Here is a 14,458-nt window from a genome sequence, read left to right on the forward strand (position 1 = left end):
CTGGTTCCAAGAAATCTAGCCCTACGCCCCGGCACGCCCAGAGATACATATCAGCTGGTAATGGGCATGCATATCGCCCGGTAATAGGTATGCATATCACCACCAGGTGAGGGGTGCGGCTAGGAAAACCAGCTCTCGAAATACAATGAAAACAACCAACATAAAAAGGGAAACATTTTTTTTTTCCAACGGAACACTTAGACTTGGACTTAGACACTTCTTCTACACTTCGAGACTTCAACACTTCTACACTCCTACACTTCACTACACTTCAATCATTCAATGGAATACACATTTGCCGGAATACACATCCACTGAACTGACATCGAGACGACCAACACCGGACGGATCGTCGTCCCATTGAGCGAACTGAACTGTCAGGACGCCGCAGCTCCGTGATGGTAGCTATTACAACCGAAACGCTTTCCCCTCTTTCCTTTCTCTCCCATTTACAAACTTCTTATGGGGTTAATAAAGTTACCTGGCACTTGACTCCGTTTTGAGTCTTAATTCTGTTCCCGAGAATACGAACAAAACCACGCTCCGGTGTGTGAGAGGTCAGTCCAGCCGCCCCTAGCCTCCCAGACTTGTCTGAGGTCGGCTGGAACGCAAGGGGGCCTTCTTCTCGTCCAGAATCAAAACGTGACACTTTTGTGAGACCCGCAGAGTATTCCCCCAGGTACGTTGCTAGATTTTGTCTTGGTAGAAAATCTCTTTAGACAGCCTGTTCTTTTAGAACTTCTGAGGATCCAGACAATATCTTTTGCTTGAAAGCTCATCTTAATTCCTTCCCCTTACCAGTAAGCAGTCTAGCCACTCTCATTCATTAGTTGTTGACTTCTTCAGCTAAATGTGTTACACAAGGTGTTGTCTCCTATACCCAGCCAGTCAGTAAACAATTTCTTTCTTCAACAAACAAGCCTCTGCCTCACTTCACCTTCTGGTGATCCACTAGCATGCTCCAGTATAAAATCTCTTTCACTGAATATATATTCTATACCAAACTGTAGAGGCTCATAATTTGTATAAACATAATTAGGAGGAATGTGCACAGTTCTTTACTGTTTCTAGAATGAAATGAGACATGATGGGCATTAAACACTTTGGAACCGATAACTGCTTATTGGACACTGATCATAGAATCATAGAATGGTTTGGGTTGGAAGGGACCTTCAAAGGTCATCTAGTTCAACCCCCCTGCAAGGAGCAGGGACATCCCTGACTAGATCAGGTTGCTCAGAGCCTCATCCAACCTGGCCTTGAATGTTTCCAGGGATCCACCACCTCTCTGGGCAACCTGTTCCAGTGCACTAGAACCCTCACTATAAAAAATTTTTTTCTAATATCCAATCTAAATCTACCTCCCTCTATTTTGAAACCATTGCCCATAGACCTGTCACAACAGGCCCTACTGAACACTCTCTCCCCATCCTTCCTGCAGGCCGCCTTGAGGTACTGGAAGAGCGCTATAAGGTCTCCCCGGAGCCTCCTCTTCTCCAGGCTGAACAGCCACAACTCTCTCAGCCTCTTCTCATAGGAGAGGTGTTCCAGCCCTCTGATCATCTTCGGGGCCCTCCTCTGGACCCTCTCCAACTGGTCCATGTCCTTCTTATGTTGGGAGCTCCAGAACTGGATGCAGTACTCCGGGTGGGGTCTCACCAGGGCAGAGTAGAGGGGGAGAATCACCTCCCTCAACCTGCTGGCCACGCTCCTCTTGATGCAGCCCAGGATGCTTAACCACATCTGGTATACTCCCAAGAACTGTATCAAACTCAAAGACTTACTCTATACTGGCTTAAAGCCTTGAAAGCTAAGAATAATAGCACTATTCTGAAACCACATCAATGCAAACAAGATCAAGATATGGTGGAGTGAAATTATTTGTGCTCACAAAAATTAAACTCTAACATACTAAAGAGTTCTCTACAAGAATTAAAAAGGAGGTCTAATATGATGAAAAACACACTTTAAGAGAAAACTGTTTCCATACATAAAATAAAGGCAGCTTCAAAAAAAAAAAAAAAAAAAAAAAGCAAAACACATCACCCACTTTTATTTTTTTTCATGGCTTACTGCCTGCAAAATGAAACAGGCTATTCTTAAGGAAATCCTCTTATTTCTACTTGGGTATAAAATTGTAGCCCTTTCAATGGCCACTCTGAATTTGGCCTAAGAAAGGATTTTGCATCAAGGTGATTTTCCTTATAGAAAAGTAGAACGCAAGCTCCTGTTATATTTTGTCTTCATTTGTTATCTCAGTCTAGCCCTTAAGATATTCAGTTCATCATATACCCTCTGTAGTTACCTTTCTCCTGATTCCAGTTGTTCTACTTCTAGATCTGCTCAGATGACGCAGTAACGAAGTTTTGGAGGGAGTCTCCAGGAGACTTTGTACAGAGCCAGAACAGTCTTTACAACCATAAAACGCAAACGCAGACTGTGCCCAACCACAGTATAACTGAACAAATTTGACCAAATGTACACATACATCTTCTTCCATGTATGCTCATTCTCATTTAGCAATGCGATCTCTAACTCACGGAAGACTTTTTTCTTATTGCTTAAAAACTGGAATATTCTACGTCAAATCCTGTAGGCTTCAGTTGCAGCCTGGTGCTAAGTGATGGATTTCCATTAGCTTGGGTCTACTTAAGCATAACTCCTCCCAAAATCACTAACATTTTTGCCCAAAAGTAGAGTTCATATTTTACGAGCAATTCAGAAACTGGTCCAGTCCCACAACATCATTCTGAACAGTCAGAGGTGAGATGACAGTTTACAATACACATCAAAACAAAAGACTGCAGAATAAACCAGCAGTGCACACGGACGGGTGATTTCTGTCTCCATAGTTATCACAAGAATGACAAATATCATCACCTGCAGCTCTCTTCCTCTCCACGTTTGATCTCTGTGAAGATTTTTGGATGTTCTAAATCACAAAATAGGTGTGGTAGTGTAAGGTGAATGAACATAGAAACATTCAACCACAACTCGTGCATGTACTCTTTTAAGCATCCATTGTGGAAGGCAGTTTTCTGGTACAGGTTTTGACTTGGTGCTCTGAATGAATTGTCAGGAAAAAAAAAATCTCATTAAGGAGGGATTTGATGCTACAACAACACTCTCATTCCATGTGCTACAGTTTGGTCACTAATACTTTGTGCTTCATATACGACATTGATCTGGATGGTATGCCATCCATTTTCACAGGGCAGCAAGTTTATACTTCACTGTAAGTCAGGAGAGAAAATAGTTTCAGAGGCTGTAAATTTTTGTCATAGAAAACAAACAACTTAGTCAATAAATTTCCACAATATCTGAAAGACTTATAATTAAAAAAATGAATCCAAACAGAAAAAATGTAAATTAAAAAAGTAAATATAAACTTGTAATAAGATATCTTTTTATGACTTTGAATTTTACAACTAGAAAGATATTATAATGAACACTCCAGAATACACATGATATTCAACAAGCTGGCAAACTATTAAAAAAAAAAAAATCTCCTTAGGGCAGTGCAAGCCACTTTTAAAATCTTTAAAATAGTATTAGATCTTGATAAAGCATAGCCTATACTATGACTTTTGGATTAAATTTTAGTTTAGTGATGCACATTAGAAAACAATGATCACCAGGTGGCTTCTGTCACCTGTTATCACCAACAGAACACTCAGAATTGTGAAAAAGGTCAGAATCCACTAAACAGCATCCAAAATAAAGTCTGTGACGGGAATACCGAGAAAGGCCCCAGAAGTAGTGGTCTCCCCAATACTCATCCAGGAAAATCCCTGTCACTTTCATTATTATTGTTATAACTATAATTGGTCCTGAAAAAGTCAAGTTGCTAAATACACAGAAATTATATTAACATTGGTCTTCCGTGTTTTAATACCTACTTTCTCTTTCTCCTACAATTTGCATTATGGTTTAAGTATCTGCATTTAAAAAGAAATATTATCAGATTAATCTGCTTTCATAGGTCTGATCTCCAAAATAATTTATCCCCTATTTCTATTATAATTTGATCCACACTACCTTGTTTCTTTTAACACTTGAAAATGGCCTAACGGAAATATAAGGTTTTGAAGAAAGGAAGATTCCTTTCTTCAGACTCCTGGACAGTATGCTAAGGCACATGGAAAATAAGGAGGTGATTGGTGACAGCCAACATGGCTTCACACTAAGGGCAAATCAGACCTGACAAATTTGGTGACTTTCTATGATGGGGTTACAATATTGATGGATAAGGGACAAGCAACTGATGTCATCTCCCTGGACTTGTGCAAAGCATTTGATACACACACCACCCTCATCTCTAAACTGGAGAGACATGGATTTGACAGATGAACTACTCTGTGAATAAGGAATTGGCTGGATGGCTGCACTCAGAGAGTTGCGGTCAATGGCTTGATGTCCAAGTGGAGACAAGTGATGAGCAGCTTTCCTCAGGGGTCGGTGTTGGGACCAGTATTGTTCAACATCTTTGTCGGCAACATGGACAGTGGGATTGAGCACACCCTCAGCAAGCTCACCAACAACACAAAGCTATGTGGTGCAGTTGACACACTGGAGGTCAGGGATGCCATCCAGAGGGACCCTGACAGGCTGGAGAGGTGGGCCCATGAAAACTTCATGAAGATCAGAAGGCCAAGTGCAAGGTCCTGCACATGGGTTGGGTCAATCCCAGGCAAAAATACAGGCTGGGTGGAGAATGGATCGAGAGCAGCCCTGAGGAGAAGGACTTGGGGGTTCTACTGGACGCGAAGCTCCACACGAGCCAGCAATGTGCACCTGTAGCCCAGAAGGCCAACTGCATCTTGGGCTGCATCAAAAGAAGCAGGGTCAGCAGATCGAGGGAAGCGATTCTCCTCCTCTATTCTGCTCTTGTGAAACCCTACCTAGAGTACTGCGTCCAGCTCTGGAGCCCCCAGCCAGGACATAGAAGGACGTCGACCTGTTGGAGCAAGGCCAGAGGAGGACCATGAAGATGATTAGAGAGCTGGAGCACCTGTCCTACGAGGACAGGCTGAGAGAGTTGGGGGTGTTCAGCCTGGAGAAGAGGAGGCTCCGGGGAGACCTTATTGCAGCCTTTCAATATTTAAAGGGGGATTACGAGAAAGACAAGGAGAAACTCTTTAGCAGGGCCTGTTACAATCAGACAAGGACTGATGGTTTTAAAATAGAATGAGGTAGATTCATACTTGATATAAGGAAAAAATTTTTTACAGTGAGGATGATGAAACACTGGAACAGGTTGCCCAGAGAGGTGGTGGATGCCCCATCCCTGGAAATGTTCAAAGCCAGATTGGACTGGGCTCTGAGCAACCTGATCTGGTTGGAGATGTCCCTGCTTGCAGGGGGGTTGAACTATATGACCTTTGAATGTCCCTTCCAACCCAAACTATTTTATGATTAAAATTTCCTTTTTTTTTTTTTGTACTTGTGTCCACTCCCCCTTTTCCTTCCACTCACTGCCACATAGAAGAGCCTGACTTCTATTTTTTCTATTACATCCCATTAGGCCATCAAGAGGAACAAGATCCCATCTTAGACTTCTTTTTCTAAGACTGAACAAACTCATATCTCTGCACCTCTCCTTGCATGCCAAGTATACTGTTCTCCAGCTAACTGATAGCATTTTACACATGTTGTATTATAACATCTGAAGAATATACATTCTGTTGCTCAAACATATCCATCCACTTTTGCTTAATGTGAGTTATGGAATTCCTGCTCATTAGGCTTTAAAATTGTTCACTTTTACAGAGTCTTCTGGGGTTCTTTTTGTTGTTGTTTTTTTTTTTTTTTTAAGAAAGTAAGAAGTATTTTCTTAAAAAGAAAAATGCCAGGATTTCATCTCACTTTCATTCCAGCACAAAACACAAACTAAATATCTGGATGTACCACAAAAAGAGAGAAACCAGAATTTGTGATGGTCTAATGGCTCAAGGTCATATTCTATCCCATTCAAACAAATCAGAATTTCACAATAAAATTCAAAATAAAACTACGTAAAATGCTGGCAATGAGTACTAGCCCTGATCCATGTTTCAGAGCCGCCCTGCAACACACCCAATGCTTCAATGTGATTCTGAACATGGCAAACTCCTGCAGCAGATTAAGACTCTCAGTCATTCACACTAGGTCTGTTTTGACCTCTGGCATTCCTGCTGTTTACTTATATCTTCAAATTCCAGTGAAATGTCAACAACTCCCCAGCTCATTCAAAACCTGCAAATGGCCCATTCCCCTTCCACTATAAATTAACGCATAAAACATTGGAAATAAGCTGAGCATTGAGTAACACGAACGATGCCTGCCTCCAGTAAACTTCCTGGCTACTTTGTTTGCAAAGGAAAACAAAGCAAACAATCTCTCCTCCCAAAGCATCACATAAAATAACGAACTGCAACAGTTTCCAGTTCTAGTGTTCTCATTTTCTCAAACAATTCAACTCTCCCCAAAGCCACCTTCACTGAAGTTTCCCTACTTTAATATTTGTTCTCACAAAGTCTATTTTCTTCTTGCAAAGCCATGTTGTGCTAACATCAAATTCTTACTCTTTTGAACTATACCACTAAAGCAAGCATGAGTTATCAGCTTGAGGATCTGTTCAGTTCTTGCTTAACTTTCTCAGTAAGGGAAGAAAAAAACCAAACCAAACCAACCAAACAAACAAACCCAAAACAACCAAATCCTATCACTCCATTGCATTCTTTGCCTTTTGAGAATAGTAATACTCTCCAGCACAAGTTCTGATGTATTCAGGACTGTACATATTCCACAGTAGGTTAACACTGCCACAAAGTATTTCGACAATTTTTTAATAAATCCTAGTGCTATTGAATCTCATAAGGCTTTTTTTTTGTTTTGTTTTGTCCCCTCCCCCCATCCCACTTTCTTCTGGCATGAAGACTTGGCTCCCTGTGCGTCCCATCCAGTAATTCCACAAAACCCTAAAGAACTACCTAAGGCAGGTTCATTTGATGAGTACTGAAGATATAGAAAGCGCAGAGTATGACGCATGCTATTTTAGAGTAATTGTATTCTTCAAATGCATATTCAGCTAGCAGAAACCCACATCCAGCATAGGCATGGGTCTGTCCATACTCACTATGTGCAGCTGCAGAAAATCACCAAGCCCAGGGGCACTGTCAATCCGAACAAGAATGCCATCCTTCACTGTTGTACTGAAGCCCACCGCAAGACGGTCTGTCCTTGTGCTCGGTCTGTCATTAGCTGGCCAGGTGTACAGGATGAGACCTCCACTCTTCCCAAATATATATGTGGCACCAGCTACAAAATACAAAACAAAAGAAAGAAGTATTAGTTATCCATTTAATTTATTTATTTGCCAACTCTGATAATAATGCTATGACTTTTAAGAGGAAGAACATAAGTAAGCATATGCTTTCGTTAGTTAAAGGGGTGAAATTAATGTCTCTTGCTGGCCAGGCTACTGATAGCACACAGAGAAGGCTCCAGGAAAAGAGAGTAGATAGTGGAAATATATATTTCCAGACTCAATCAGGTAACAGAAAGGACAACACATACTAAAATCCTTCTATTTTGTGACAAATGGCATTGTGAGCTGTCTTTGATATTGGAAGTGATTCCATATGTTGTAAGACACACATGAAGTAGTGCTTTAGACTGCCCTCTCCAACCTCTCGTGTATTCTTCCTTCTATAAAATTGCAAGTTTTCCTTTGTAAAGCAATTGCTCTGGAATGCTAGACACTTTTTCCGATGGAAGGAGATATGAAGGTGAAACAGCTTTTTATCAGACAAAACATATCTGTTCCTTCACCATTAGCCTTGCACCATTAGACTTGGTAACAAACAACATAATTTTCTCCTTATGGAAAGTTCATCTTTCAGATGAGCATGGACTCAAGACTCGCAAACAATTCCAGAGAGTAATCTAAGTGTGCATGTATGTTATTCAGAACATCTCGTCTTTCCACACACATCACAGCAGGGGAACTATAAAGGAAAAAAAGCAAGCTTCCTCTAAAGGAGTAAATCTCTCAACAAATTTCTGCTGTACACAACTTGATGAAATACATTTTATTAGTTCCTAAATAAAGATAAGCAGCATTTAAATAAAGATAAGTCAAGATCTTATCAAGAATGAATGATCTTATTAGTGCTAATATCCCAGACAATGCCAGATAGGACAATGCTGATAGACAGGAAAAAAACAAAATACATCTGTTCCAGAAGCATGTGATTCCATCTTATATGGGGATTCAAAGGGAATATTTGTCAGCTGTCCTTGAGGCTGAGCTTACCTTCAGCTGAAGACTATTCACACACAATGGGAAACTATCCTTTTCTCAACACTTCCTAAGACTTTTGCATATCTAGTCCACATATTTCCAGCACTGTTTGTCTTTACATTGAGCCTGGGAATTTGTTCCTTGACCTTGTTTTTAAGCTGAACACTGTCCTCCCACATTCACGAGGGCCATATGAGCTGAGCAAGTGAGGAATTATCGTCACAGATGAGGAAGCTGAGAAGCAAAAGCATTCAGAGCTCATATCCTGACTTATACTCAACATTCTGAGCTAGGAGCAGGATTTTATAACTCAGTAGTTATAAAATCAGCCCCTGAGCTTCTTGGAAAATATGGCTAAAATTGCTGTCCTAGACTCAAATCTATATGCAGGCCAGGAACAACACTTCTCAATGCTTCAGCCACTTACTGCACCTCATTTTCTGAGCACTATTACAACAGGTCACAAGCTACGGAATAGTAAGCAAAAATAACCAGCTCCCATTACTGCATCAAGGATGAAATATCTGTAGAAAGTACAGGCAATTACTGGGTACATTTTCTAATCTGAGGGAAACTACAACTGATGATTTTTTTTTCCCCCCACCCTATACCAACCAGCAACATGTACCAAGCAACCCTAAACAGAGTAAATGTAGTTAGATACAGAAACAGGTGGGATCATACATGGGTAACTTCTACACTTGCCTACAAAGCTGCAGCTCCAATAAAGCTCTTTACAACCTGAATTTCAAATCAATACTAGACATTAGTAGAAATAATTGATACACTTCACTCTTGCTTAAGAGGCTTCTAGACATCTCAGCAACCATTACCAAAACAGACATTAAAAACTCAGGCACACAGAACAGAAATTATTTGTGATCAGCTGACTCAATGACAGAGTGAAAATGAATCCACATTTCCTTCCTTCTAAGTGTGTGCATACCCACCAGAATATGCCCTCAGCAAGTTCAAACAAATGTGTCTGAAATCAGAGGTAGACAGGAAATTTCACTCATAATTCTGAATTAACAAAAAAGCACATTGGCATTCTGGAACTGTGCACATACATCATTTCAGTTTCAGAAAGATTAATTTTACAGACTGAACTCTATCTCCTCACTCAGCTTTGAGAGCTCAGGATGGAGGGGGCATGACTATTGCAAAATAATGCAGAAAGGAGTTTTGTTTGTCTGCGTGTTTAAACATATCTCCAAGTGAATCTGTAACCTCTTGGTTACAGATCAAGAGTGACAGTTGGAGATAACTGGGTAGTGAATTATCTTTGTATTTCCCCCATGCACAGGTATATCAACAGCCACTATAAACTAGGATATATCCTCCTCCAGTTTTTCAGTTTTAAAAGTTGTGTGTATTTGCATTACAGAGTAAAACAAGGCATAGCAATGTGTTAAGTAAAACAAGATGGGTTTACTCATTGTTGATGGCTTCGTAGATTAAAATCCACTTTCAAAAATTATTCTCACTTGAATTGCAAGTTCACCTTTTCTTCATACTGGTTATCAAGCCCTTCAGCAGCAAAGACAAGCTTGGAAGAGAGTTCTTCACTATTTATGAAGACAGATGATTTCTTTGCCTCTCTAAGAGCCATTTGGCTGCAGGTAGAGCATGTCAGTGCTCCTATGAGCGCCAATTAGAATGAATTATGTCTTCATAGGCCTGTCATGGGACTTAAGTGCTTAACAGAGCTCATTTTCTCCTCACAAAACACAGATTTCGCTTCCAGGCCTAACTTGAAGATATTCAGTACTTTGGATTTGTGCACAAAGACCATTCAGATGCAACAACCAGAGCAGCACTGCCCAAACTAACCTGTTAACAGAAGCCTGGTGGCCAGCAGTTGTTTTCTTATTGTCCAGGTCAGAATTATCTGCATAAGGAGAGATGGGCCACTTGCTTTACCTGTGTGTAGCTGAATACACAAACAAGGACACACTTTGCCTTGTTTAGAAGGAGGTGACATATCAACGTTTTGCCAGTATCACTTTTTTTTCCCCAAATTATGAACAAAATTGTCAGTTCAGTCTGAAAACACAAGGTGCAGACATCAAGTAAAAGTGGAAGAGGAAGGATAATAAGAGTTACTACCACATTGTGATTATTAAAAAAAAAAACAAAAAACAAAACAAACAAAAAACAAACAAAAAACCAACAACAACAACAACAAAAAACCACCAAAAAAAACCAAAAACCAAAACCAACCAACAACCCAGGGGAAAAAAAACAAACAAACAAACAAAAACCCCCAAAAAAACACCTCCAAAATCCCTCCCCAAAATGCAAACACACTAGACTTAAAAGTTCTATTTGACTGCAGCAACTATGAGTTTATGGAGTCTGAAACTCCAAGAGAATTGAACAAGACAACTCCAGTCTTCAGGAAAGGAGATTTCAGCTTCACCAGAACAACTCTATCTGGTTGGCCTTGTGAGTTGGCCTCTGTTGGCTGGTGTGAGTGAGCTAGTTGGACTAGTTAACCCCCAGCAGTCCCTTCCCATCTTAAATAGATAACTATCCTTTCGTTGTGGTGTTGCAGAGAATTGCAGACCAAGTGAAGAACTCAAAAAAAAAAAAAAAAAAAAAAAAGAGAGAGAAAAAAAAAGCTGATGAAATGAGAGTCTGTTCAGCTTGAGATATTCTCATTGCACCTAAGGTTTGTAACAGACCTATTTATTACACAACAGCACATTTTTTTCCAAGACACTTTCCATTCAAGACAGACAATGGATAATACACTGTTAACAAGCGACCGCCTGATATTTAGTTTTTCCTCATTGTTCAAGGTTTAGTTATGTACCTCCCTCAATAAATACAACACCTACTGTGCCCTGAAAATAGAGAAGTCTGAGGTACTGATTAAATCCATTGTATTTATTGTTAGTGTTTCACCTCTTCAACTATAGAACACTGACTTCAACCTATACTGTGCAAAAAAAAAAGGAAGAAGAAAAAAAATAATCAAAGATACAAGCACACAAAGTAATTTCCCCAGTCAGCTCTGAGAAATCCCTCTTCTCACAGTGCCCTGGCCAGATTTACCGTACTGATATGTGAAACAAATGGGAACAGAATATGTTCAGCTTCTGTACTGGGATATTGTGCGCAGAATTTGGTCAGCATTGGGAGCTCAAAGTAGTGAAGAAACACCTGGTGTGAGGGAACATTCCCTACAGATTTAAGCTACTAGGACACCATTACATGTTTAGCATACACAAAACTTATAAACTCATAAACTTGTACTTCGGCAGAGTGGCAGTTGACTTCTCCCAGAAATGACATAAATTGTAACTACAACTTTGGTGTTTAGAGATTTAAACATCAGAGAGATGCATGTGTTGCAACATACATGACAATGTTATTACTTAAAGTCTGCATATCTAGCTTTGCCAAATAATGCATTTGCTAGCTATATATTCAGGGACAGAGCTGTCTGATTATTCAGTTTCAGTCAAAAATAGTTTGAGGCAAACACTCCTCATGGAAAATTCCTAACAGAAAAATTATAAACAACATCAGAAGCCACAGCAAATAAAGCCTCCCACCGAGTTTTACTAAGAAACATTTAGTTGCAGTTGGCACCACCACCTATAATTTTAGATCAGTTATCACTGTTTCCTCATCATTGCTCAAAGACTTCAAAAATCTGTCTTAAGGAAGAGTATCCTTCAATCAAAATAGTACAACTGCAGCAGCTATATCCTGCCTAAAACTAATCCTATAAAGCAGCAGAAAACAAGTCTGTCACATCTGCAGAAGATGTAACTTCTTTTGTGCCTTAGGGATCCTGTGAATCTCCCCATATTAGTATTCTATTGCAAATTTTCTATTTGCATCTACTAAGCCATCAACAGCTTGCTTTGCCTCAGTTACAGGACAGCACACACACATTTCCCTGTGGCCAGGAAAATGCAGCATTTAGCAGGTATTATAAGAATGTTTATACATTGAAAGGTTAACTGCAGCAACCATGCACTGCTATATAAGTATGACTTTAACAGACTACGAATGCTCCAGTTCAGATTTTTACAACTAAAAAGTACCTTTAAGATGGAAATTATGAGGAACTTAGGTCAATTAAAAAGCTACAATAATTACTTAACACCAAAATTTACAACCACGGTCCCACATCCTTTCATGACAACAATGTCGCCAGCAAAATAATCTCAACTGGGGTAATCTCACTGAATTGGTTTTATTGACAATTAACATACACTTTTAAGTACTGATTCAGACATTGGGAAACAAAGACAACAAATAATTAAACAGACACTTAGGGAAAGTTCCTTTCCTTCCCCTTCCCCAGGCTCAATTGCAGACCACCTTCCCAGTCTCCCTTCCCTCTGGGTTGTAGTGAGACAACAGGCAGTGCAGGAGGTCAGGGTCAGTGTACAGAGGTTTCTTTCCACCATTCCTTGACTCTTTCTTGCCTCCTGTGCTCCAGCATGGGTTACCCATGAGCTGCAGCCCCTCAAAGGTGTTCCTGCTCCTGCGTGGGCCTCCCACAGGCCCCAGTCCTCTCAAGGGTGTCCATGCTCTGGCACAGGTCAGTGCCCAGTTCCTTTGGGAGTATTCCTGCCCTGGGCTGCAGTCCCCTCAGAGGCATGCCTCATCCAACACAGAGTGCCTCCTTTCAAAAGAGTGCATCTCCAGCATGTCCCCTGCAATGTCCCCTTTCACCTGCTTCTCCCTGAACCACCTTCTGTGTCCCCTCCTGTTTCTCCTTTGGTGCCCCCACGCACGCCGCTTCCTTCATGTATCCTCCCATGAGCCCTCCCATGCCACCTCCGTGTCTCCTGCCCTCAGTAGCTATTGCCCTTTCTTAAATCTGTCCAAGCAGCAGTACCATGTTCTCCTCCGACAGGCTGAAGTTCTGGTATTTGGTGGATTGTTTTCATCCATGTCAGAGCTGGCTGTGACTGCACAGTGCAGTTCATGGCCTCCTCCCACACTGGGTGCTCCGCAGCCCCCTGCCACTCATGACCCAATACAAACATAAATATCCAGACTGTGGTGGTAATTTGCAAAAAAACCCATGAGGTTTGTAAACTTCATAATAACAACATCTTCCTACATAAAACAACATGCAAGATAAGGCATATGCCTTTTCCTCAATTATTATGTCTTTATTCTCTCACATAGAATTGTTAAAGTGCAGATATTGTTTTACTACTTAACATTTTTGCAAAAGGACGGGAAACTTATTTTTACATTCCTCAGGGGAGAAATGGAAGACACACAATTTTTCAAGTCAAAGACTGGTAAGTATACAAAAGAACCCCATTGCATTTTTCTTACTCATTGCTTGTTTTTCTTGGACTTTCCCCTCCACCTTCCATTTTGTGCCTACTTTATGGTCCTACTATATTTTCTGCTTAGTCCAGTAGTTCTGATGAGTCTCTTGGGGTACTTCATATGCTGGTGTAAAGGTCCTACCATGTTTATTAATAATCATAACCTTCTGCTCTCTAACAAGAAGCCATCAGTTCAACTACAGGAAAATTTGTGATGATGGCATTTTGCTCTTCTTTCTTGGCAGGAAACTGAAACTTAGTTTATTTTCAAGAAGTAATATTGTCAAAGGATGGAATCAGTAACAGATTGTACACAACCCTAGGTTACATGTGCAAAGCAAGACCAAATTCACATCAGGAAGGAAACCTTGCTAGCACCTGCAATTAGCAGCCCTTTAAAGGGGTAATTAAATAACAGAGACCTGATAGTTTATGCAGACATTCAAAAATTTCTCAATAAGAAAAGGTGGAAGTTTTGACAAACACATAGAAATAAGAAAAAAGTAAGTAATGGTGATCCTTATCTCATTGTACCTGGACTATTTACTGTTCATTTACTATTTCCATCACCAGAAAAGGCACTAGTAAAGGAATACAAGTTAGAATACTGACATGCAAGCAAGTGAGAAGAGAGATGGCATATATTGCTAAAAACTCAGTAAGGAGACAAAAACTGCTGCAGTAGGAAGCATCATGATTATTTGGTCATGTAATGAAAAAGCAGTTCCCAAAAACATGCTATACAGAGAGCTATTCTGCCCTAGGAAGTGGAGATGAACAAAGCAACAAGAAAGAGCTGTTAAGATCAATTTCTATTCTAATAGAAAACACTGATAAAATAGACAAAGTTTTGCCTGAAATC

The 14,458-nt window shown here is 40.3% G+C and overlaps 1 protein-coding gene across 2 annotated transcripts in view; it reads right to left on the reverse strand.

Annotated features, from left to right (window-relative positions):
- Positions 1-14,458, reverse strand: part of NRXN3 (neurexin 3) — a 1,051,320-nt gene that overhangs the window by 258,699 nt on the left and 778,163 nt on the right. For both annotated transcript variants that reach the window (XM_086748180.1, XM_086748181.1), the window contains one exon: positions 7,118-7,299. In XM_086748180.1, the coding sequence (XP_086604306.1) occupies positions 7,118-7,299 (182 nt within the window). The remainder of the gene's footprint in view (positions 1-7,117; positions 7,300-14,458) is intronic.

The sequence above is a fragment of the Chlamydotis macqueenii genome, chromosome 5, assembly GCF_036417535.1.
Source record: "Chlamydotis macqueenii isolate bChlMac1 chromosome 5, bChlMac1.mat, whole genome shotgun sequence".
Taxonomy (NCBI): Eukaryota; Metazoa; Chordata; class Aves; order Otidiformes; family Otididae; genus Chlamydotis; species Chlamydotis macqueenii.